Raw genomic sequence first — 27,344 nt, 5'->3', positions numbered from 1 at the left:
CACTTTGCATTCAATCTCATCCTCTCTCAACTATTCAATCCCTTTCCTGAATCAGAAATTTTCTCTCTCTACCATGGAAATCATGTCATTTCCATCAGCACATAAATGTTAACTCATATTTCAAACAAACAAACAAACAAACCTGTCCTTGTCCTTGTGCTTTTCTAATCCCATTTCTCTTTCCTCAGAAGGATTGTCTATCTCCTCATCTACTTCCTTGCCTCATAGCCTCTCTTGTTTGCTCCAGTCTGGCTTTCAGTCCCACTAATCCAATAGCTTTGCTCTTAGTTATGCCACCTACAGCCACATCCTCCAGATTCTGTGGTCCTCCGTCCTCTTCCTACTTCACTTTCAGCATTTGATAAAGTTAACTCTTCTCTCCTTGAAACAGTTTCTTTTTTTGATTTTCAGATTCTGTTTCCTTCTGGGTTTTTCTTCTACCTCATGGGCCTGCTTTTTAATCTCCTTTACTAACGTTTTGGGCCAGTCACTAACCTTATCTATAAAGTGATGATAAAGATAGCATTAAAAAAGATAATACCTGTGCAGCACTTAGAATAATGCTGGACACCTGCCAAGAGCTCTGTAAAGTTAACTGTTAATATGATGTTATTATTTTGTTATATGATGTGTGTGTATGGCCCATGACGTTTACTTTTAATTTCTGTCATTATCAGTGAGCTAGGCCATTTCTCCGATTCCATTCTTTTGGATAGGGAAGAACAATGGCCTTTGGGGAGATTGCCACCTGTAAGTATACCTAGAAAACAAACACAGATTTTCTAAAGAAAGACCTATTTGTGTCTTTCACCTCTCCCAAGTGTACAAAGCACGAATGCTAAGCTCCAAAGTTTATTGGAGCAGAAGTGCGTTAGCACTTTAAACCTTTTTGTTTCTACTTACGTGAAAGTTGAGCAGCTAACTCTAAAATTCTACTCGAAGGATTTAGAAGTAACTTGAAAACTGGAGTATATCCAAAAGAGATTCGCATTCCTGCCTTACGAAGAATACTTGACAGGACAGGGGATGTTTAACCTGGAGAAGAAAATATTCAGCGGGGATATAATTGCTACACTTCATTGTAGAAGAGGGATTAGACTTGTTCTTTGTCATTCTGGAGGAACGCGGGGATAAAAAGTTCTGGGAAGCAGTCACTGATTCCCTTTGTGGTAGAACTTTCTTTCTGTTAGAATGGCTCAAAGCAGAATGGGCCGCTACAGAAAGTAGTGTGTTTCCCAGCTCCACAGGTGTTCAGGCAAAAGCCAGATGATTTCTTTGCACACATGCTATAGAGAAGATGTAAGCATTGGTGCATGAACTTTGAGGGTTCATTGTAGTATCAAGAACCTCAGTCGCTAAAAAAGAAGTGGTGGAATGTTTGACAAATCTCTTGCCGTTAAGCTTTCTAAAAGTCAGAACATCTTTTCTCAAGCCCTTCACTCCTTTTATCATTATTTGTGAAGTTCTTCAGTGGTTTTATAGTAAGTCTGAACTATTGAGCTGCATTCCTTTTTTTTTTTTTTAATGTTCTGTACTAATAATCCTCTGCTCCCAACTAATATCCTCAACTTTCTTTTTCGTTAGTCACCAGTTTCAGATTCTGTTCCAGGAGAGTCTTTGGCTGTTGCCCTGTGCTAGGCTTATTCATTCTACCTCTGCATTGTGATATGTTTCTCATGGGATTCTATCGTTTCTTTTTTTTTCCTCTTTAAGACCTTTCTCGAAACATGTTATCCAGGAATCCTTCCTCATGATAACGTGACTTATTGCCCCTTTATTACATATTCTCAGTTCCTTTTACCATATAGGCTTATACTCTCCTACTTTGTGACTGTTTAATGTGTTTTTTTAAATATGTGACTTATCTTCTTAGGTAAGTTACATTGTATAGGGTAGGGAATATATTTCCTCATGTCCTGTGGATTCTATGTTGTAGTAATTTGTGTTTATTATTGCCCTTGATACTTAAATTACTAAAGTACTGATTGCAAAATAATGTTACAAGTTTTTTGGGAAAGGAGCTATTTGTGTTCACAGTTTTAAAAATAATAATATTTGCCATGTTTGTATACTTTGGGGTTTTGTTTAAGGTTCTGCCATTACTGCAATAGCCACATCAGTGTGTCGTGGCCCGCCCTGTCGCCAGCTTCATCATGCCGTCATACCTCATGGGAAAGGTGGACGTTCCTCAGTCAGTGGGATCGTGGCCACTGTGTTTGGAGCAACAGGATTCCTGGGGCGATACGTTGTCAACCACCTTGGTAAGTAAAGTTGTTGAGTTCATATGCTCCGTTGCCATTGATCGGGATTGCCTGATGAGAAGCATGAGCTGTGATTCTCTTTGTTTTAATGGTATTATGAATTACTCCTATCTTGGATGTATGTAATCTTTATTTGTTGTGACATTAAGAGCACACTCATGTTCCTCTATAGGAATTATTAAGATAGAAACAAGGGACTCTGAAAAGCTATGGCATCTTTAGCATGGCAAAATATTCTTTTCGTCAAATATAATATCATTTCACATACCATACTAGAATTTAAATATTTACCAAGTCACAATTGTATATTATATCAACATTATGTTAATGTTGATCCTTTTTTCAATCCATTCTCTTTTAGGACGCATAGGGTCACAGGTAATCATACCCTATCGGTGTGATATATATGACACCATGCACCTTCGTCTCATGGGTGACCTGGGCCAGCTTCTGTTTCTGGTAAGGGCCTTTATGATTGATTGAAGTTGACAAATATAAATTACTAAGATCATTTTTGGGAGTGAGAGGCAGTATAATAAAGCAGTAATTTCTTCCCAGAATGGACCAAAGGCATCCTGTATTCCCAGGTCATTCTTTCAGCTAGGTTCTGGCATCTCCTTTGTCATGCAAGCTCTAGATTGGCAGTTGGCAAACGTTTTCTGTGAAGGGCCAGATAGTAAATCTATCTGGCTTTGCAGGTCATAGAGTGTTTGTCATAATTACTCAGCTCTGCCTTTGTACCTGGAAGTAGCCACAGACAATATGTGCACAAATGGGCATGGCTGCATTTCAATACAATTTTATTTACAAAATGAGGCTGCAGGCTGAATTTGGCCTGTGGACTATAGTTTGTCAATCTGCTGTAGACCTGTGCTGTCCAGTGTGGTAGCCACTGGCCACATGTGGCTACTGAGCCTGTGAAATGTGGCTAGTCTGAATTGAGATATGCTGTACATATAAAATATACACCAGATTTCAAAGACTCAGTATGAAGAAAAGAATATACAATTCATCATTAATAATTTTTTATATTTGTTACATATTAAAATAATATTTTGGACATATTAGGTTAAATAAAATGTATTATTAAAATGAATTTTACTTGTTTCTTTTTTGCTTATGTGCCTCATGTTATATTTCTATTGGATAGTGCGTTATAAACATAAAAAATTCACAAATAGGGTGTATTGTAACTTGATGATTTAGTATAGATTTAACTTAGAACAGTCCTTTCTGAGCATTCCCTTTGTCATTCTTTAATCTACAGGTTCTTCCTTTAGGCCAGTAGTTGCCAACAGGGTGAGGCAGGGGAAAGAGGGTAAAGGAGGGCCATTAAGGGAGGGACTAATGGAACTCTTTGGTTGTCACAGTGATTGGAGAGCTGTCCTGGTTATTAGGTACAGGCCAGGGATGTTAAATATCCTACAGAACACAGGGCAGTCCCTTTCCACAAAAAGTTGTGCTGCCCCAAATGTCTGCAGCCAAGCTATTGATTGCTATACTGTCTGGGCCTTGATGCTTCAATCTACTGATCTTTTAGCTGACTTCCTATTTGTATTGTCCTGTAAGGAATGGAGTTACACATTTTCCCTTTTAAAAAATATGTGCTAAACATCCTTACTATCTCTTGTAATATTCATACAGATTATTTGTAATCCATTCAAATTTTGATTTATTTTCATTTCATTTTCACATTTTCATTTATTCTTGACTCATTGTTCACAAGCTAAGTATAATACTTATATCAGAAATTTCTTATTTCCAAAATGTTTTTCTTCTCCAAAATCTTACTATTAAATATCTTCTTGGTATTAAAGTTACAGAGGCTTAGCTTATTCCTAGTTCTTCATGCCTTAAGTTTGTTGGTCACCTTGTCAGAGCCTCACAATTGAAGTATTTAAAAAGTGATAGGTGAAAACTTTCGAACCATTGGAATTAAACCAAATAACACCTATTCCATTATCTCTGCAGAGGTTTATTTCCTGAGTGTCTAGCATCGACCTGTGCTCTGAGCATGTTTGGATGAGCAAGACCACAGGGAACTCAGAGGCTTATATGTTTAGAGTTTATGTGTTTATTTTAGAGAAGGACTATTTGGGGTATCTTTAGTCTTTGTTTGCAACTGCTGTCTGAATGGCCACTTGGTTTACCCACCTGACTGTGTGCCCTTGGGCCTTATCCCTGAAAATTTGGTTTTCTTTTATTACATCACTCACTGCTATAGATTTTATGTGTATTTCACTTAATCGTCATAGTAACCTCATTAGGTAAGATGTGTTTTCCAGTTTTACATGGGGCTTGAAGAGATAATTTGTACCAAGTTAGTACATGGCAAACTGGGATTTGCGTTTCTGTCTGTTTGATTCCAAGCCACTTTTCTAGACTGTGTCTTTTAACCTACTTTCTAACATCAGTCCTAACTGGTTCTTCCTGCTGGGGCTTCATCTTTTTGTTGTTGAATCTGATTTTATAGTTTGTTTTTTCTAAATTAAACAGACAGTTTAGTTCTCTCTCTCTCTCTCTTTCATCCCCGCTTTCTTTCTCTTTTCCCTTCTTGCTGTGTCTCCTTCCCATTGCACTGACCCATGCACGTGCACTTATTTGATGCTAAGAAATTCTTGTTACTTGTTATCTTCCATTGAAATGCTTATAGAAACGTGCCCTTGACTCACCCTGAAGTTTTAGGTAGTTCCCTTTGACTCTTGTTTTTATGTTGTTAATGTAGGAATTACTAGATCTGGGGTTATAAAAGAGGAAAGAATTAAAAGGAAATAAGTAAGAAAATAGTCATGAATCTCCCCAACTAACACTGATCTTTAAAAGACACTCTTCCTATCTTCAGTCTGTAAGTGGTTGCTGTCAAGAAGGGGAAGTCTCTTGTCTCCCAAATGATCCTTGCTTCTCTGGCTGTATTTCAGAATTGGAGACTTGGTTTACTGGGTTTCTTTTCAAACTTAGTAAGGAGTAGTTGGGTGGACAAAAACAAATATGCTCCATTAAAAATCAATAGCCTCCTTTTTAGCTCTGGCATTTGATTACCTGAGTAAAGTGTACTTTTACCTGTTTGTCTCCAAAAGAGTAAGGGAATCAGCAGGGAGTTTGAGACATCATTTCTCTTGTAATAAGTGGAGCTTGTATGAAATGGCACCATATTATGACTACAGCAGATGGCCCACTTTGAAACTTGCGTTGAGGAGGCTGCAGAAGTGTTGAATGCTGAGGTATACCCGTATGTTTTCATCCGATTGCTTTCTGCTATTACAGGAATGGGACGCGAGAGATAAAGATTCTATCCGACGAGCAGTGGAACACAGCAATGTGGTCATCAATCTTATTGGACGAGACTGGGAAACCAAGTAAGTCTTTGACTCTCATTTCTTCTTTGCTTTAGTCTTTCTTAGGGTTTAATAGACCTTCATTGGACACCTTCTATGTGCCAGCTACCACAGTGACATTTTCAATTAGTGAATAAGGGTTGGTTGAACAATCACTTGCATACCCAGTGACACCCGTCTGGTATAAGTCAGCAGTGTGATATACTGCCCATAAGAAGCCAGTAGGTGGTATTGGTATGGCTGGTGTTGGTCCTCTGCTTGGATCAGTCCCTTTGAGATGGAGTTAGGAAATAGGATTTTGCCTGTTCCGCTGTTTAGCAAGCTGAACATTGGTTGTTCTTGTGTAGACAGTGTTCTAGATGTCTTTTCTGTGTTGTTAATTGAAGATGACGCAAGGACTAATTTGAACAGTTCTTTGTGTGGATTGTTTGTTAACAAATAATGTTTTAATCCTATAATCCACAACACTTTGTTTACACCTCTTTTTTTAGCATTAAAGTTTGACTTAGTTTTTTAATATATGTCTTTCTCATCGAATATTTTGTAAGTTCTTTGATGCATTGGGGGTCTTATTCAACTTTTTGTCCCCCCTATTGATTAACATAGTATATCGTACAGAGTAAACAATTAGTTAATATTAATGAAATTGTTGACTGACCTTTTTTAGTTTCTTTTTTTTCCCTTGTGGGAAACAAAGTCCCAGGGGTAAGAAGTGATTCCTAACACTTCAGCAACCAGTACAGTCAGGTTTCTTTAAAGGGCCTCAGCCTCAGGATTCCTTGATAATGCAGAACATGATGTATACTGGATTTCTAACTTAGAGTAGGCCTTAAATGGTATAGAGTAATGACAGTGCGCAGAGCTGTCAACTTTTTTTAAAAAATAATTTTGGCTTAAAAAAATTAAAAAAAAATTTTTCTTTAGAAATAGAGAAAGAGTTTTACAGTTTTGCCCAGGCTGGTCTAGAACTCCTGGGCTCAAGTGATGCACCCACCTTGGCCTCCCAAAGCGCTGGGATTACAGGCATGAGCCACCACACCTGGCCAAATTTAGCTTTAAGTTAAATCATTGCTGTTTAAAAGTTTAAGTAATAGGAATTTCAATACTGTTACGAAAACCAGCTTATCACATAAAGCTTTGAGATCCTGTGTCTGGAGTTCTTAACCAATTCTTTTATTTTTTTTCTTCCAGAAACTTCGATTTTGAGGATGTTTATGTGAAGATTCCCCAGGCGATTGCTCAAGTGTCCAAGGAAGCTGGAGTTGAAAAATTCATTCATGTTTCCCATCTGAATGCGAATATTAAAAGCTCTTCTAGATATCTGAGAAATAAGGTAAGTAACAACTTGATTTGGGAAGTGGTTCACAGAGCCGGAGTTTCTTGGCTCATTTGAAACATGATTTCAGTGAGAAGGGTTTATCATCAGCATATCTAGAATTAAAAGGTTTTCTGATTCCCTGTATCCAGAGCTAGGGGTGTGTGTGTGTGATATTTTGACATTTTGATTGATTGCCTTCTGTTTGCAGGGAACTGTGTTAAGGGGTTTCAGAGTTGGCTAGACTACGTTACTATTGGCATTCAGATACTTAAAGTTTCTTTGGGGCATCACTGAATTATACAGAAGCCATCACAGATTTCTGCCAAAGGAATCATACCTGTGTCATCTACCATAGTTAAAGGACCATGTTTCTTTCTCACCCCTTGCATTATAGTGGTTTTATGCCAGTCTTAAAGAGGCAATGTGAAGGCTCAGAATGACAGGGATTAATATTTGCCAGGGAAGATGCCTATTCACATAGTACTTATGCTCCTTTTACTCCCAGAAATGCCATACCTAGAGACTGACCACTGTCGTTTGGTGTCAGTCTGTAACCTAAGTGAAACACGTTCATTGTTAGGGACTCAGAAGGGCTATCCGTGTCTGACAGTATGCTTAACATTTGGATTCTGCCATCAAACAACCGTTTGATGGAGACTGTTTTGAGTCATACTGATAAGGACCACAGAGTTCCTTGATAATGGTTCCACATTTTTGACTCGCCACATTAATTTACTGGATAAACTATTCATTAAGCACCTACTATGTATCACATGTTGTGTTAAGCACTGTGGCTACAGTAGTAAATGGAGAGAAAATAAGAGAATACTTGTGCCTGCCTCTGCCCAAACATTCATAAAATCATCAGAATTTCATGACTGTTTGGAAGGAAATGGGAGGTGTCAATGGGGAGGAAGAGAGAGGAGTCAAAGATGTCCAGCCCTCTGGCTGAAGCCACTGGGTAGACGATAGTACTGTTGGATAAGATGGGAAATACTTGAGAGGAACTAGGCTCTAGGGCAGTGACGCTTAGCCTTAGTTGCACATTAAAGCCACTGAGGGAGCTTTTACAAATTCTGATGCCTAGGCTGTGCCGCAGACCAATTAAAACAATTTCTGGGGTTGCAGCTTCAGCACCAGTATTTTCTAACTCTCTAGGTGATTCCAAGGGCAGCAAAGATTGAGGAGCACTATTTGACTTGAGAGAATGGAAGATGATTGAGTTTTGGACTGATGTTTCAGGTGCATTTCAGATGTGTGTCAATCTTCCAGGTAACTGGTATGTAGGGTCAGAAGAGAGGTCAGAAGAGGGGTCTGGGTTGGAGACAGAAATGTGGGAGTTACCAGCATTTCTTGTTAGTTGAAGTAATGAGAGGGGTTAAGATGGCTGAAGATTGAGAGGGGAGTTTCAGATTGGGCCCAGAACATACCAATGGTTAGGAATCTGGTAGAGAAGAAAGCACCTGCAGAAACCCTAACCAATCAAACAGAAAGACTAAGCAGGACATGATAAGGCAGAAGGGAAACCAGGAGAGCACAGTGCTGGGGAAGCCATGGCAAGACAGTCTCACAGGAGGAAGTGAATCCTTAGGAATGCCATTGAGAAGTCAAGCAAGATGACAACTGTAAAGTCACCTTGGATCTACTGACTTGGAGGTCATTGATGATCTTATCAAGAATAGATTCAGTGCAAAGGTCGGAGCAGAATCCAGAATGCGGGTGAGTGAAGAGTGAGTTGGAACTGAGGAAGTGGGAATGGTAAGGGTAGGTACGTTTTCAGGTAGCTTGACTGGCAAGAGGAAGATGAAAGACTGAGAGGATAGAAGCTGGAGGGGGCTGTGGAGTTGGTATTTTTTTTTTTTAAGGTAGAGGATCTACATTGTTTAAATGCCGATAGGGAGATGCTGGTAAAAAGAGTGAAGCTGAAGGTGTGGAAGAGACAGTAAATTGTACAGGTTCCTGAGAAAGTGAGAGGACGTGAGCTGTAAAGCATTGGAAGTGGCACTGTTGCTCCCATCAGGTAAGATAGAAGGAGAAAATTGTGCTTTATATACCAGAGTTTGTAGATTTAGTGGTGAGAGCTTGAGGTGATTTTTCCTCTACTGTCTTATATTTTGTTTTTTATTAGAAGGCAAAGTCATTAACTGGAAGGAAAAGAAAAGAAAGGGATGTCTGAAATTTGAATAGAATAGAACATGTTTCAGATTGTCTCATGGGAAAGTAAATTAATTAGAGGAAAACACAATTTTGGGGAAATGTTGAGGGCCCGGTTAAAATTGGAGGTGTGAATTTATAGTGGTACCAATTCATGATTTTTATTGATTTATTTTCCTGCCAGCTGCTCAAGGCAGTGGGAGTGCATGGCCCAAGGGAGGCAAATGGAGTTCTTCTAGGATTAGAATTTTGCCTGGGATGGCTAGAGTAAAGGACAAAGGATGGTTTACAATATTGGCAAGAGGGTGATGAGAAGATGGCCTATGGGACCTAATCTGGAATTCAGAGGGGAGGACAGGAACAGTCGGAAGAGCTGATACAAGGGAAGCAGATTCAATGTACCAGAGTTCTGGAGAAGGTTGAGAAACAGGTATCCTGGGAGCAGATGAACAAAGAACAAGCAGGCTGGAAATTGTAGGAAATGGACATCCAAGAGTAGGATGTCTTCATGTAATACCTCAGAAGAGGAGCAATTCCAGATGTTGATATGGTAGTGGTGAAACTGAGTTAAGAATGGTAGAGGTGGAAGGAAGAGGAGGTCATTGGAGTTGAGCAGCTCAAGAACCTGAGAAGTCCAAGCCCACTTGGACATTGATGTCCCCCCAGTGGTGATGGAAGTAGAAAGGAAGACTGAATTAGGTGCTGATGTCTTCATCGAACAAGAAGGCTTGCCTAGGAGGCTAGGAGATGATAATAAATAAGGATGGTACAGCAATTGAGATCAGGAAGATTAGTGACTCTATCTCCACCTCCTTTGGATATGTGGGTACTGCTGACACTTCCATTATTGTAGCCCACTGCCACCATTCTGTCCTTTTCCTAGCAGGCTGCTAGATGGTTGACACAAACTAGAGAATCTGTAAATCGAAGGAAAAATGGAGGCTGAAAAAATTCTACTTTGATTTTTCTCCTTCTTCGATGTAAGCTTCCCTTAAAATAAAAAAATAGGGAGAGACCCAACCAAAGCTGTAAGGTACAGGACATTTTTGTGGATTATATGTTTTAAAAGTTCTGTGTAACTGAGTTTTATGAATTACATGATTACCTTTATCTGGAGGAAAATATCACCTTTGAAATACAAGTCATGTCTTAATAGTGGAAAGAGTGGATGCTTTATTCACTTGTCTCAAAACAAGTTTGTCTGATTGTCGTTTAGGCTGTTGGAGAGAAAGCAGTGAGAGATGCATTTCCAGAAGCCATTATCGTAAAGCCGTCAGACATCTTTGGAAGAGAGGATAGATTCCTTAATTCTTTTGCACGTACGTATTCTTTCTTAATGGTAGAAGAGAGGGATACTGATTAACCAAGTTGAAGTTGCTCAAGCTAACAGTTTTCTCTGATTGACAGACAAAGGATATATTTTTTCTTTCCTAGTTGCCTTTTTCTCCCCTAAGTTTGTATTTTCGTAGTCAGTGTAGTCTTTGTTATATTCCATATCAAAAGAAGCAACTTAGATTAATAGAAAGAGCATGAACTTGGGAGTCAGAGACTTGAGTTTAAGTCTTGGCCCAGCTAACTCTGTGACTTGGCAAATATTCGAATATCACATGGAATAGTTTCTTTATCCTAAAATCTCCTCCCTATGTTATACGTATTGATTCTTACCCTCCTACCTACCCCCAACCCCAGACAACCACTGATCTTTTTATTGTCTGTATAGTTTTGCCTTTTCCAGGATATTAGAATCATGCAGTATGTAGCCTTTTTAGGTGGACTTCTTTCACTTAGCAATATGCATTTAAGATTCTTTCATTTCTTTTCATAGCTTGATAACTAATTTCTTTATATAGCTGAATAGTATTCCATAGTGTGGATTCCATTGTACTGGATATTGGTTTAACCAATTTAGGTGTTTCTATCTTGTTTTTCCCCCTGTTGCTTATGTCCACCTAACATCTGTAATAATTTCTACTTAAAAAATTTGTGGTAAAATATATGTAGTATAAAATTTCCCATCTGCTATGGGCTAAATTATGCCCCCTCAAAATTCGTATGTTGAAGCCTTAACACCATTGTGAATTTATTTAGAGTTAGGACTTTGGAGGTAATTATGGTTAAATGAGGCCATAAGGGTGAGGTCATAATTCAGTAGGATTGGTGGCCTTATAAGAAGAGGCAGAACGAGAGGTCTGTCTCTCCCTGTGTGCACATACTGAGGAGAAGCCGTATGTGAGGACACAGCAAGAAGTCTGCTGTCTACAAGCCAGAAGGAGAGCCCTCACCAGGAACCAAACTGGCTGGCACTTTGATCTTGAATTTGCCAGCCTCCAGAACTGTGAGAAAATACATTTTTATTGTACAAGCCACCCAGTCGATGGTATTTTGTTATGGTAGCCTGAGCAGACCAAAGTAGATTTTGGTACCAAGAAGTGGGGTGCTGCTGTAACAAATACCTAAAAATATGAACGTGCCTTTGCAACTAGGTAAAGGTAGAGGCTAGAAGAGTTTTGAGGTACCTGGTAGAAATATGGACGTTAAGGGTGATTTTTGTAAGGTCTCAGATGAAGATGAATAATATGTCATTGGAACTGGAGGAAAGGTGACCCATATTATAAAATGGCAAAGAAATTGGCTGACCTGTATGTGTTCTAGTAGAAGGTAGAACTTGTGAGTGATGAAATTGTTTATTCAGCTGAGAAGATTTCTAAGTACAAAGTATTGAAGAAATGCCTTGGTTCCTCCCGACTGCTTATAATAAAATACAAAAAGAGAGAAAGATGAAATGAAGAAGGACTTGCTAAGCAAAAAGGAACCAGAACCTGAAGATTTGGAAAATTCTCAGCTTATCCATATTGCAAAAAATGAGGAAGCTTGTTTTGAAGAGAACACTAGGAGTGCAGCTGAACAACCGTTTGATGAAGAGCCTGTGGATGCGACTCACAAACTGATAAACTGTCTCAGCAGAAGCCAGGAATAGAGATGAGATTACATCAGCAAAGTCACCACCAGTTTGAACTAGAAGGGGCAGAATGAAAGAAGCCTGTCAGACTTCTGATATCCTACAGGACCAGACCATAGAGCTATTTGGCTGTGAATTTGAGCTATTCTTCAAGAAAAGGGAAGAATGACCCCAAAAGTGGTTCAGAGATGTTTAGAACTACCTCTTTGGTTTCAAAGGATGGGGCCATTGCCTCACTTTCAACAGACCATATGGTCTGTGTCAGAGACCTGGGAGGTGGGACCACCCAGAGTCTTGGAGGTACAGCTGCCTGATCCTTGGGACTGTAGCCGTCTGGAACCTTTGAGGTGTGACCCTCTGCCCAGCAGAGCTACTGGGGTGGGACTACTGCCCCAATAGGTCCTGGAAGTTAGAACTGCCGCTTCAGTGGGTCCTGAAGGTGAGACTACCACCTCTGTGAATCTAGAAGGCAATGCATCTAGGCAGAGAAGATTATTCTTGATTTTTATAGCCACCCTAATGGTTGTAAGGTGGTATTTCATTGTGTGTGTTTTTGATTAGATTCTAAAATCTAATAGAATTTACCTTGCTAAATTTTGGACTTGCTTGGGACTTGTCACCCTTTCTTCTTTCTTACGTCTTCCTTTTAGAATAGGAATGTCTATCTTAGGCCTGTCTCACCGCAGTATTTTGGAAGCACATAACTTGTCTGGTTTCACATGTTCATAGTTAGGAATTTTGCCTCAGGATGACCCATACCTTGAGTCTTATCTATATCTGATTTAGATAATATTTGGATGAGACTTTGGAGTTTAGAGTCTTAAGACTAAGACAGGATTAAGACCCTTTTAACTATTTATAAGAATACAGTTCAGTAGAATTAAGTTATTTACATTGTTGTACAACCAATCCCCAGAACTTTTTCTTCTTGTAAAACTGAAATTCTGTACCCCTTAAACAACTCCCTGTTTCCTCCTTCCCCCCAGACCCTGGCAACTACCATTCTGCTTTTGGTTTCTATGAATTTGACCACCTCATATAAGTGCAATCATCCAGTATTTGTCTTTTTGTAGCTGGCTTATTTGACTTAGCATAATATGCTCAAGGTTCATCCATGTTGTACCGTGTGATGTGATTTCCTTCCTGCTGAAGACTGAATAATATTCTGTTGTGTGTGTTTACCACATTCTGTTTAAGCCGTCCATCAGTGGATACTTGGGTTGCTTCCCACTTTTGGCTATTGTGAATGCTGCTGCATGGTCAATGTGACCATGTGACCATGGATGTACGAAATTTCCCTGATTCAGTTATTTGTTGTATGTACTGAGAAGTGGAATTCTGTATCATATGGTTTATCTGTTTTTACTTTTTCGACAAGCTACCATAGTGTGTTCCATAGTGGCTGCACCATTTTACATTGCCACCAATAGTGCACAAGGTTTCCAGTTTCTCCAGGTCTTTGTCAACATTTGTTATTTTCTGTTTTTTTGATAATAGCCGTCCTAATGGTTGTAAGGTGGTATTTCATTGTGTGTGTTTTTTGTTTTTGTTTTTGTTTTTGAGATTGGGTCTTGCTCTGTCACCTAGGCAGTGATACAGTCGCAGCTCACTGCAGCCTTGAACTCCTGGGCTCAGGGGATTCTCTTGCCTCAGTTTCCTACATAGGTGGGACTACAGGTGTGTACCACCACACCTGGCTAAAAATATATAAATATCTTTGTAGAGACAGGTCTTGCTCTCTTGCCCGGGCTGGACTCGAACTCCTGGCCTCAAGTAGTCTTTTTGCCCCAGCCTCCCAAAGTGCTGGGATTATAGGCATGGGCCACCATGCCTGGCCACAATGTGGTTTTGATTTATGTTTTCCTAATGATTAGTGATGTTGAGCATCTTTTCATGTGCTTTTTGGCTACTTTATTATTTGGAGAAATGTCTATTCATGTCCTTGGCTAATTTTTAAAATTGGGTTGTTTATTTTTTGTTATCGAGTTGTAGGAGTTTATTCAGAATGTTAAATGCTTTTCAGACATGTGATTTGTAAAATTTTCTCTCATTTTTTAGTTTGCCTCTTCACTCTGTTAATTGTGTTCTTTGCGGCACAGAAGTTTTTAATTTTGATGTAGTCAGGTTTATCTATTTTTACTTTTGTTGCCCGTGCTTTTAGTATTGTGTCTAAGGAGTCATTGCCAAGTCCAATGCCATGAAGCTTTCTCCTTTTTGTCTAAGAGTTTTAGTTTTAGCTCTTAGGTTTAGGTCTTTGATCCATTTTGACTTAGTTTGGGTATATGGTATGAGGTAAGGGTCCAATTTTATTCTTTTGCATGTGGATATCCAGTATGTTGAAAAGATTATCTTTCCCTGTTGATTGGTCTTGGTGCTTTTGTTGGAAATCATTTGACCATATAGGCAAGAGTTATTTTTCTCTATTCCATTGCTCTGTATCTTTGTCTTTATGCCACTGTTTTGATCACTACACTGTTTTGATTGCTGTGCCTTTGTAATAAGTTTTGAAATCAGAAAGTGTGAGACTTCCAAAAATTTGTTCTTTTTCAAGATTGTTTTGGCTGTTTAAAGGAATCCCTTTAAAGTCCATATGAATTTTAAGATGCAGTTTTCTATATTTCTGCAAAAATAAAAAGCCATTGGGATTTTGATAGGGATTGCATTAAATCTGAGATGGCTTTGGGTAGAATTGAGATGTGTCTTAGTCCATTTTGTGGTGCAACAAACGTTGAGTAATTTATAAAGAAGAGAAATTTATTTCTAACAGTTCAGGAGGCTGGGAATCTCAAGATCCAGGTGCTGTCATCTGGTGAGGGCCTTCTTGCTGTGTGCTTACATGGTAGAAGGTGGAAGGGTAAAAGGGACAAATGCTATGTCCCCACATGGCAGAAGAGGAGAAGAGCAAGCTAGCTGAATGCTGCATGAAGCCTCCTTTATGAGGTCCTTAATCCCTGAGGGAGCACCCTCATGACCTAATTATCTGTTAGTTCCTGTCACATTGGCAACGTCTGAACTTTGGAGGGAACATATTTAAAACATAGCAACATCCTGACACTATTAAGTCTTCCATTCCATGAACTTGGGATGCCTTTCCATTTAATTGTGCCTTTAATTTCTTTCAGCAATGTTTTGTGATTTTCAGCATGTGTCTTTTGCCACTTTGATAAAGTTTATTTTTAAGTATTTTATTCTTTATTGTATTATTGTGAATAATTTCTACTCTTTTTTTGAGACGGAGTCTCACTCTGTCACCCAGGCTGGAGTGCAGCGGCACAATCTTGGCTTACTGCAACCTCTGCCTCCCGGGTTCAAGCGATTCTCTGGCCTCAGCCTCCCAAGTAGCTGGGACTACAGGTGTGTGCCAACACGCCCAGCTAATTTTTGTATTTTTAGTAGAGATGGAGTTTCACCATATTGGCCAGTCTGGTCTCAAACTCCTGACCTTGTGATCCACCCATCTTGGCCTCCCAAAGTGCTGGAATTGCAGGCATGAGCCACTGTACCCGGCCTAATTTCTACTCTTAAATGCTTTAATAAAAAAAAAAATTAAAAAAATAAAAAACTTTTTTAACCTAACATTTAAACTACTTGGGATTTGTTTTAGTTTATGGTGGGAACTAAAACATTATCTCACGTTTTTTTCAAATAGCAGAATAATTGTGCCAGCACCATATATCAACTAATATTTCCATTAGGCCCTTTTTCTGGGTTATCTGTGCTGTATCACTCATCTATTGATACAGCAGCAGAACGCATCTAGATATTGACTAGATAGACAGCTCATCTGTTCTGTTGCCGTATCAACAGATAAGTATGATAAGGAGGAAGAGTTCTGTGTTTCTCTTTAGAATGGGTGCAGCTAGAGTCCAGTCTTGGGCATGGCGATGCTTTAGCATTGCAGAGCAGACTAGTTGTCAAGCCATTTGACCTCTATTCTTTGTTTGTCACGGTTTTAAACGTTTGGCCTTTTTATTTTCCGTGTTTGTTATCTGGAAAGCTAATGACTGCCTTTTGTAAGTGCATTTACTTCCTCAGAGTCAGCTACATTCATTATATTATTTCTATTATGCACAATAATTATGTTAATCTTAAGATTGTTGGGTCTTAGAGCAACTTAAACCTTCTCAGTGTAGTTCTCATTCTTTCTTCCACTAGATCTGCGTCAGTTTGGTCTTATGCCCCTTGGATCTTTGAGCTGGACGACAGTTAAACAACCAGTATATGTAAGTACTTGGATGAAGGGGGTCAGAAAGGGATTTTTGATGAATTCAGATTTGGGTGATCAGGTTTCTGGTTTTGTCCTAATTTAGTAACTCTGTCATTTTCTTTGTCACCTTGTGTCAGCTAGCTCCCTCTCAGTTTACTTAAAAGGTACATGCCTTCTCTCTGTGTTCACTTGTTCATTCATTTAAGAAAAAATTATTGAACTCCTAATGTGCTAGACACATCATACATGTCACATATCATTAGGGAAGTAAAGATATTAACTAGATAGACACAAATTGCTATTCTCAAATTGCTTTCAGTCTGAGGCAGATAAGTAAAGCAGTTATTGTACAATGTGATGAGTGCTATGATAAGGAGAGGGTTTTATGTAATTACATCAGAAGGGCACCTAATCTAGACTTGGGCATCTCAGAAGGAAGGGCGTTTAGGGTAAAACCTTAAAGATGACTAAAGGTAAGCCTGATGAAGGGAGTTGGGGAAGAGTATTACATGCGGAGGGAACGGTATATACAGGGGCCCAGAGGTGAAAGAGCATGTTGGATTCCATGTTAGATTGAACCAAGTTTTCTCAGTAGTGGCACTATTGACATTTTGAGCCAGATAATTCTTCGTTATGGGGGTTGTTGAAGGATGTTTAGCAGTATTCGTGCCCTCTAGCCACTAGATGCCAGTCACACCATCCTTCAGATGTGACAACTGAAAATGACTCCAGACAGTTGTCAACTGTCCCCTGGGGGCCAAAATCACTATTACTATTTTTGAAAATCAAAATGGTAGAATATTAGCAATTCCATATGGTTCAGCCTAATAGTTTGTGATGCTTAATAAGAGAGTTGGGAGTGGTAAGAGATGAGCTTGGCAAGTTGTGGGCAAAAGCAAATCAGAAAGGCCTCAAGCTATCTGAGGGTAAGTGCATTCCTACTACAGAAAATACCTGGATGAGCCTTGGATTATACGTACTTGGAAAATACCTGGATAGCAGGGATTATTTGAGCTCTAGGGAAGACTCATTCTTTTAAGAAGCTTTCTGGGAATAGATAATGCCATTATTTTAACTTTACATTTTCTTTGTTGAGATCAGTGTGGCCTTCTTCCTTTCTCCTTCCTTCCCTCCTTTTTCCCTTCTTTCCTTTCTTTCTATCTCTCCATCTCCTATTCTCTCTCTTTTTCAACAATTACTTAAACATATATTATAATTTCTTATAGGTCGTAGATGTGTCCAAAGGAATTGTTAACATAGTTAAGGATCCCGATGCCAGCGGGAAAACCTTTGCTTTCGTTGGGTAAGTGCTTAGAGTTTGAATTTTAAAATGTGCTATTATAATGAAGGAATCAATATCTACATTAGTTACTAACAGATTTATTTGTTGCACTTTTACAATATCAGAATCTCCTCATTGCTTGCATTAAATCAGAATTTGAGGGAACCTGGAATCTACTTTAATGAATGATTCTCCTGTTACCAAAGTCTGAGAACCACTGCCCTAGACTATTACATATACTTAGTCCCGTGGCCCTTAGCGATGGTTTTGTACTACTCCAGTGGTGTTTTTAAATATAAAAGGATATTGCTGTAAATTCTAAAACACAAACAAAACACTTTCAGGGAGTGAGTATGGTTATAAAACCACATTAATTTTGATGGAGTATCACAATGACCCCAGATACTGAAAATGGGTGGTTGATAGCACAATTACTAGTGGTATGCAAGATTGATTATTTCTTTTATGCTCTTTGCTAAAATTTGCTCTCAGAAAAAAATGGGTACAGTTAAGCTACGTGACTTACCTGAAATTACTAAATCATGTCACAGCTAAGCTTAGGACTTTTTTTGCTGAATTAACTAAACGTCAAAAACTAAGACTTCATTTGCCAAGTTGAGAGGTATCAAATTCACCTAGTAAGTGGTTCAGAACACTGTGATTCTGTGAAGCAAACTAGTGACAGTTGGCATCTGTGAAAGTGAAGGATCTGGCTCAGTAATTAAGGGATAGCCTAATTCCTAAGAAATATTTGCCTCTAGAGGAAAATGACACTTTTCTCTTTAAGCCAAGAGGCATAGAATGTATTCCCAGAATTCTGAATCTATACGTTGTTCTGTTCCACTATTATTATTTAACAAACAATTTTTTTCAGTGTGAAAAGCTCTTGGTTTTCCATGTCAACTAGCAGCTGCGAAACATATTTCTCCTTTTCACTTCCCAGTTTGGTACATTAGCATGCAATCAGTTAATATAGTCTAGGGGAAGAATTATAATTCGGTATATTCAATACAGGTTTCATAAAATACTAAACACAAAAGACATTAGTTCTAGTGAAGAGGTACATGGACTAGGATTTCAGGGAATAAATGAGCAGAAATGGCTTTGTGAACTTTACTTGCTCCAGCTCTAGATGAGTTGCACGTTTTCCTTTTTACCTTTGCCCAGCCACTATCCTCTCGTCTGGGCTCCAGTAAGTCATTCTTGTCTGGCGTAATGATGGGAAAAATAATACTAGACATTGCCGTGTAGATATTTTTCCTCTTGAAATTGTAGATACGCATCTATACATTTCTTGTCTCTTCAACCCCAGGAAAAAATCTTTGCTTTTTTCTCTGATATTTTGAGGCTAAGGCAGTGGCATAAGACTGTAATTTAACTCCTAGGTTTTTTGTAGTTATGAATTATATTATGTTGGTCCATTCTATTTGCCATTCACTCATAAAATACCTATTGATACACACTCATACATACACACAGCTGTGATGATGAATAAACACATTCAGCAAAATCACGATGTATAAGATCAACATAGAAAAATCAATATATACTAGTAAATGAACAATCTGAAAATAAAATTAAGAAAAGAATTTTATTCACAGCAGCATCAGAAATAATAGAATATTTAAGTATAAGTTTAACAATTTAATTTGTCGTATTATACCTAATAAGACATCCCATGTTCATGGATTGGATGAGTCAGTGTGATTAAAATGATAAGTTCCTTCAAACTGATCAACAAATCCAACTCAATTTTATCAAAATTCCAACAGACTTTTTGGCAGAAGTTGATAAATTGATTCTAAATTTATATAGTAATGCAAAGACCCACAATAGACAAAACCATTAAGCTTCATAATTTTGAAACTTAACAGCTATAATTATCAAGATAGTGTGGTACGGACATAAAAATTGACATATAGATGAATTAACCAGAATTGATAGTTCGGAAATAAATCTTTATGGACAACTGATTTTTGAAAAAGGTGGTATGGCATTTCAAAGGGGAAAGGATAGTCTTTTTTTTTAATTATTATTATTATTATACTTTAAGTTCTAGGGTACATGTGCATAACGTGCAGGTTTGTTACATGTGTATACTTGTGCCATGTTGCTGTGCTGCACCCATCAACTCGTCAGCACCCATCAACTCGTCATTTACATCAGGTATAACTCCCAATGCAATCCCTCCCCCCTCCCCCCTTCTCATGATAGGCCCCAGTGTGTGATGTTCCCCTTCCCGAGTCCAAGTGATCTCATTGTTCAGTTCCCACCTATGAGTGAGAACATGCGGTGTTTGGTTTTCTGTTCTTGTGATAGTTTGCTAAGAATGATAGTTTCCAGCTGCATCCATGTCCCTACAAAGGACACAAACTCATCCTTTTTTATGGCTGCATAGTATTCCATGGTGTATATGTGCCACATTTTCTTAATCCAGTCTGTCACTGATGGACATTTGGGTTGATTCCAAGTCTTTGCTATTGTGAATAGTGCCACAATAAACATACGTGTACATGTGTCTTTATAGCAGCATGATTTATAATCCTTTGGGTATATACCCAGTAGTGGGATGGCTGGGTCACATGGTACATCTAGTTCTAGATCCTTGAGGAATCGCCATACTGTTTTCCATAATGGTTGAACTAGTTTACAATCCCACCAACAGTGTAAAAGTGTTCCTATTTCTCCACATCCTCTCCAGCACCTGTTGTTTCCTGACTTTTTAATGATTGCCATTCTAACTGGTGTGAGATGGTATCTCATTGTGGTTTTGATTTGCATTTCTCTGATGGCCAGTGATGATGAGCATTTTTTCATGTGTCTGTTGGCTGTATGAATGTCTTCTTTTGAGAAATGTCTGTTCATAAAGGATAGTCTTTTCAAGAAATGGTTTTGGGATATCCACATTAAAAAAACATGAACTTAGACTCCTACCTCGCACTGTACATGAAAAAATTAAAATAATTCTGACACTTCAGTGTAAAAGTTATAAAACAAGGATTGCTGACCAGATGGCCGAATAGGAACACCTCCAGTCTGCAGCTCCCAGTGAGATTGACGCAGAAGGCGAGTGATTTCTGCATTTCCGACTGAGGTACCTGGTTCATCTCATTGGGACTGGTTGGACAGTGGGTGCAGCCCAAGGAGGGTGAGCCAAAACAGGGTGGGGTGTTGTCTCACCTGGGAAGCTTAAGGGATCGGGGAACTTCCTCTCCTATCCAAGGGAAGCCATTAGGGACTGTACCATGCGCTGTGGCCCAGTTACTGCGCTTTTCCTGCTGTCTTTGCAACCCACAGACCAGGAAATTCACTCTGGTGCCCATACCTCCGGGGCCCTGGGTTTCGAGCACAAAATGGCCACTGTTTGGGCAGACACTGAGCTAGCCACAGGAGTTTTTTTCCATACCCCAGTGGCACCTGGAATGCCAGTGAGACAGAACCTTTCACTCACCTGGAAAGTGGGCTGAAGCCAGGGAACCAAGTGGTCTGGCTTGGCGGGTCCCACCCCCACAGAGGCCAGCAAGCTAAGATCCACTGGCTTGAAATTCTTGCTGCTAGTACAGCAGTCTGAGCTCGACCTGGGACGTATGAGCTTGGGAGGGAGGGGCGTCTGCATTGCTGGGGCTTGAGTAGGTGGTTTTACCCTGACGGTGTAAACAGAGCCACCAGGAAGTTCAAGCTGGGCAGAGCCCACTGCAGCTCAGCAAGACCATGGTGGCCAGACCGCCTCTCCAGATTCCCTCCTCTCTGGGCAGGACATCTCTGAAAAAAAGGCAGCAGCCCCAGTCAGGGACTTATAGATAAAACCCCACCATCCTGGGACAGAGCACCTGGGGGAAGGGGCAGTTGGGGGTGCAGCTTCAGCAGACTTAAACGTCCCTGCCTGGCAGCTCTGAAGAAAGCAGCGGATCTCCCAGCACAGCATTTGAGCTCTGATAAGGGACAGACTGCCTCCTCAAGTGGGTCCCTGACCCACATGTGTCCTGACTGGGAGATACGTCCCTGTAGGGGCCAACAGACACCTCATACAGGGGAAATCTGTTTGGCATCTGGCAGGTGCCCTCTGGAATGAAGCTTCCAGAAGAAGGAACAGGCAACAATCTTTGCCGTTCTGCAACCTCTGCCAGTGATACCCTAGCAAACAGGGTCTGGAGTGGACCTCTAGCAGACCTGCAGCAGAGGGGCCTGTTAGAAGGAAAACTAACAAACAGAAAAGAATAGGATCAACATCAACAAAAAGGACATTCACTCAGAGACCCCAGCCAAGGGTCACCGACTTCAAAGACCAAAGGTAGATAAATCCATGAAGATGGGGAGAAACCAGTCAGAAAGTCTGAAAATTCCAAAAACCAGAAAGCCTCTTCTCCTCCAAAGGATTACAACTCCTTGCCGGCAAGGAAACAAAACTGGATGGAGAATGAGTTTGATGATTTGACAGAAGTAGACATGTTCTAACCCAATGCAAGGAAGCTAAGAACCTTGAGAAAAGGTTAGATGAATTGCTAACTAGAATAACCAGTTTAGAGAGGAACATAAATGACCTGATGGAGCTGAAAACCACAGCATGGGAACTTTGTGAAGCATACACAAGTATCAATAGCCGGATTGATCAAGTGGAAGAAAGGATATCAGAGACTGAAGATCAACTCAATGAAATAAAGCAAAAAGACTAGAGATAAAAGAGTGAAAAGAAACGAACAGAACCTTCAAGAAATATAGGCCTATGTGAAAATACCAAATCTACATTTGGTTGGTGTACCTGAAAGTGATGGGGAGAATGGAACCAGGAACCAATTTGGAAAACTCCAGGAGAACTTCCCCAACCTAGCAAGGCAGGCCAACATTCAAAATTCAGGAAATACAGAGAACACCACAAAGATACTCCTCGAGAAGAGCAACCACAAGACACTTAATTGTCAGATTCACCACGGCTGAAATGAAGGAAAAAATATTAAGGGTAGCCAGAGAAAAAGGTCAGGTTACCCACAAAGGGTATGTTACCCATGAGACTAACAGTGGATCTCTCAGCAGAAACCCTCCAAGCCAGAAGAGAATGGGGGCCAATATTCAACATTCTTAAAGAAAAGAATTTTCAACCCAGGATTTCGTATCCAGCCAAACTAAGTTTCATAAGCAAAGGAGAAGTGAAATCCTTTACAGACAAGCAAATGCTGAGAGATTTTGCCACCACCAGGACCTGCCTTACAAGAGCTCCTGAGGGAAGCACTAAACATGGAAAAGATCAACCGATACCAGCCACTGCAAAAACAAACCAAATTCTTAAGACCATTGACACTATGAAGAAACTGCATCAATTCATGGGTAAAATAACCAGCTAGTATCATAATGACAGGATCAAATTCACACATAACAATATTAACCTTAAATGGAAACGGGCTAAATGGCCCAATTAAAAGACACAGACTGACAAATTGGAGAAAGGGTCAAGACTCATCAATTTGCTGTATTCAGGAGACCCATTTCATGTGCAAAGACACACATAGGCTCAAAAGAAAGGGATGGAGGAATATTTACCAAACAAATGGAAAGCAAAAAAAAAAAAAAAAAAAAAGAGTTGCAATCCTAGTCTGATAAAACAGACTTTAAACCAACAAAGATCAAAAGAGACAAGGGCATTATGTAATGGTAAAGGGATCAATGCAACAAGAAGAGCTAACTATCCTGAATATATATGCACCCAATACAGGAGCAGATTCAAAAATCAGGTTCTTAGAGACCTACAAAGAGACTTAGACTCCCACACAATAAAAGTGGGAGACTTTAACACCCCACTGTCAATATTAGAAAGATCAATGAGACAGAAAATTAGCAAGGATATCCAGGACTTGAACTCAGCTCTGGAGCAAGCAGATCTAATAGACATCTACAGAACTCTTCACCCCAAATCAACAGAATATAATTTATTCTCAGCACCACATCACACTTATTCTAAAATTGGCCACGTAGTTGGAAGTAAAATACTCCTCAGCAAATGCAAAAGAACAGAAATGACAGTCTCTCAGACCACAGTGCAATCAAATTAGAACTCAGGATTAAGAAACTCACTCAAAACTGCACAACTACATGGAAACTGAACAACCTGCTCCTGAATGACTGCTGGGTAAATAACGAAATGAAGGCAGAAATAAAGATGTTCTTTGAAACCAATGAGAACAATGACACAATGTTCCAGAGTCTCTGGGACACATTTAAAACAGTGTGTAGAGGGAAATTTATTGCACTAAATGCCCACAAGAGAAAGCAGGAAAGATCTCAAATCAATACCCTAACATCACATTTAAAAACTAGAGAAGCAGGAACAAACAAATTTAAAAAGCTAGCAGAAGGCAAGAAATAGCTAAGATCAGAGCAGAACCGAAGGAGATAGAGACATGAAAAACCCTTCAAAAAATCAATGAATCTAGGAGCTGTTTTTTTTTTTGTTTTTTGTTTGTTTGTTTGTTTGTTTAAACAACATAGATAGACTGCTAGCCAGACTAATAAAGAAGAAAAAGAAAAGAATCAAATAGATGCAATAAAAAATGATAAAGGGGATATCACCACCGATCCCACAGAAATACAAAGTACTATCAGAGAATACTATAAACACCTCTATGCAAATAAACTAGAAAGTCTAGAAGAAATGGATAAGTTCCTGGACACATATACCCTCCCAAGACTAAACCAGGAAGAAGTTGAATCCCTTAATAGACCTATAACAAGTTCTGAAATTGAGGTAGCAATTAATAGCTTACCAACAGGACCAGATGGATTCACAGCTGAATTATTCCAGAGGCGCAAAGAGGAGCTGGTACCATTCCTTCTGAAACTATTCCAATCAATAGAAAAAGAAGGAATCCTCCCTAACTCATTTTTTGAGGCCAGCATCATCCTAATACCAAAACCTGGCAGAGACATAACAAAAAAAGAAAATTTCAGGCCAATATCCCTGAAGAACACTGATGTGAAAATCTTCAATAAAATACTGGCAAACCGAATCCAGCAGCACATCAAAAAGTTTATCCAGCGTGATCAAGTCGGCTTCATCCGGGGATAAAAGGCTGGCTCAACATACGCAAATCAATAAATGTAATCCATCACGTAAACAGAACCAATGACAAAAACCATATGAATATCTCAATAGATGCAGAAAAGGCCTTCGACAAAATTCAGCAGCCCTTCATGCTAAAAACCCTCAATAAACTAGGTATTGATGGACCATATCTCAAAATAATAAGAGCTATTTATGACAAACCCACAGCCAGTATCATACTGAATGGGCAAAAACTGGAAGCATTCCCTTTGAAAATCGGCACAAGACAAGGATGCCCTCTCTCGCCACTCATGTTCAACGTAGTATTGGAAGTTCTGGCCAGGACAATTAGGCAAGATAAAGAAATAAAGGGTATTCAATTAGGAAAAGAGGAAGTCAAATTGTCTCTGTTTCCAGATGACATGATGGTATATTTAGAAAACCCCATCCTCTCAGCCCCAAATCTCCTTAAGCTGATAAGCAACTTCAGCAAAGTCTCGGGATACAAACTCAATGTGCAAAAATCACAAACATTCCCATACACCAATAACAGACAAACCATGAGTGAACCAAATCATGAGTGAACTCCCATTCACAATTGCTACAAAGAATAAAATATCTAGGAATCCAACTTACAAGGGACGTGAAGGACCTCTTCAAGGAGAACTACCAACCACTGCTCAATGAAATAAAAGAGGACACAAACAAACAGAAAAACATTCCATGCTTGTGGATAAGAAGAATCAATATCATGAAAATGGCCATACTGCCCAAAGTAATTTATAGATTCAGTGCTATCGCCATCAAACTTCCATTGACTTTCTTCACAGAATTGGAAAAAAACTACTTTAAAGTTCATATGGAACCAAAAAAGAGCCCACATAGCCAAGACAATCCTAAGCCAAAAGAACAAAGCTATAGGCATCATACTAACTACCTGACTTCAAACTGTACTGCAAGGCTACAGTAACCAAAACAGCATGTTACTGGTACCAAAACAGGTATATAGAGCAATGGAACAGAACAGAGGCCTCAGAAGTGACGCCTACATCCATCTGTAGATCCATCATCTACAACCATCTGATCTTTGACAAATCTGACAAAAACAAGCAATGAGGAAATGATTCTCCATTTAATAAATGATGTTGGGAAAACTGGGTAGCCGTATGCAGAAAGCTGAAACTGGATCCCTTCCTTACATCTGATACAAAAATTAACTCAAGATGGATTAAAGACTTAAACATAAGACCTAGAACCATAAAAACCCTTGAAGAAAAGCTAGGCAATACCATTCAGGACATGGGCATTGGCAAAGACTTCATGACTGAAACACGAAAAGCAATGGCCACAAAAGCCAAAATAGACAAATGGGATCTAATTAAATTAAAGGGCTTCTGCACAGTGAACAGGCAACCTACAGAATGGGAGAAAATTTTTGCAATCTATCCCTCTGAAAAAGGGCTAATATCCAGAATCTACAGAGAACTTAAACAGATTTACAAGAAAAATCTCCATCAAAAAGTGGGCGAAGGATATGAACAGACACTTCTCAAAAGAAGACATTTATGCAGTTCAATAAACGTATGAAAAAAGCTCATCGTCACTGATCTTTAGAGAAATGCAAATCAAAACCACAGTGAAATACCATCTCACATCAGTTAGGATGGCGATCATTAAAAAGTCAGGAAACAACAGATGCTAGAGAGGATGTGGAGAAATAGTGATGCTTTTACACTGTTGGTGAAAGTGTAAATTATTTAGTTCAACCATTGTGGAAGACAGTGTGGCAATTCCTCAAGGATCTCAAAGTAGAAATACCATTTGACCCAGCAATCCCATTACTGAGTATATATACCCAAAGGATTATAAATCATTCTACTATAAAGACACATGTATGTTTATTGCAGCACCATTCACAATAGCAAAGACTTGGAACCAACCCAAATGTCCATCAATGATAGACTGGATAAAAGAAAATGTGGCGCATATACACCATGGAATACTATGCAGCCAGTATACAGAAAAGGATGAGTTCATGTCCTTTGCAGGGACATGGATGAAGCTGGAAACCATCATTTTAAGCAAACTCACACAAGAACAGAAAACCAAACACCGTATGTTCTCACTCATAAATGGGAGTTGAACAATAAGAACACATGGACACAGGGAGTTGAACGTCACACACCGGGGCCTGCCAGGAGTGGGGGGTTAGAGGAGGGATAGCATTAGGAGAAATACCTAATGTAGATGACAGGTTGATGGGTGCAGCAAACCATCATGGCACATGTATACCTATGTAACGAACCTATACGTTCTGCACGTGTACCCCAGAAGTTAAAGTAAAATTAAAAAAAAAATTCAATTGGTAAAAATGTAAAAAAAAAAAAAATAAAAGAGTTATAAAACTATAATAATTTTGGAAGGAAAATAGAAAATCTTCTAGACCTTGGGTTCTAGAAGATTTTTAGCTATGGCATCAAAAGTGTATTTCATAAAATAAAAAATAATTGGATACATTAGACTTCACCAAAATTAAAACTCTTGTGTTTCAAAAGACACCATTAAGATAACGAAAAAACAAGTCACAGATTGGGGGAAAATATTTGTTAATTACATATCTGATAATATCCAGAATATACAAAGAACTCTTAGAACTCAATGGGAAGACGATCTATTTTTTAATATGAGCAAAAGACGTGAATAGGCATATCAGCACAGCAGATGTACTTAATTGCTAAAAAGCACATGAAAAGATGCTCCATATCATTAGTCATTACGGAAAATGCAAATCAAAA

The 27,344-nt window shown here is 39.2% G+C and overlaps 1 protein-coding gene across 1 annotated transcript in view; it reads left to right on the top strand.

Annotated features, from left to right (window-relative positions):
* NDUFA9 (NADH dehydrogenase (ubiquinone) 1 alpha subcomplex, 9, 39kDa) overlaps positions 1-27,344 on the top strand; it is a 39,151-nt gene that overhangs the window by 3,133 nt on the left and 8,674 nt on the right. Inside the window, exons 2-8 of the mRNA XM_011996275.1 lie at positions 2,091-2,261; positions 2,623-2,720; positions 5,526-5,617; positions 6,788-6,929; positions 10,285-10,387; positions 16,183-16,250; positions 17,461-17,537. Coding sequence (XP_011851665.1) covers positions 2,091-2,261; positions 2,623-2,720; positions 5,526-5,617; positions 6,788-6,929; positions 10,285-10,387; positions 16,183-16,250; positions 17,461-17,537 — 751 coding nt within the window. The remainder of the gene's footprint in view (positions 1-2,090; positions 2,262-2,622; positions 2,721-5,525; positions 5,618-6,787; positions 6,930-10,284; positions 10,388-16,182; positions 16,251-17,460; positions 17,538-27,344) is intronic.

The sequence above is a fragment of the Mandrillus leucophaeus genome, unplaced genomic scaffold (assembly GCF_000951045.1).
Source record: "Mandrillus leucophaeus isolate KB7577 unplaced genomic scaffold, Mleu.le_1.0 Scaffold508, whole genome shotgun sequence".
Classification (NCBI taxonomy): Eukaryota; Metazoa; Chordata; class Mammalia; order Primates; family Cercopithecidae; genus Mandrillus; species Mandrillus leucophaeus.
This window is presented reverse-complemented; position numbering and strand designations above follow the sequence as displayed.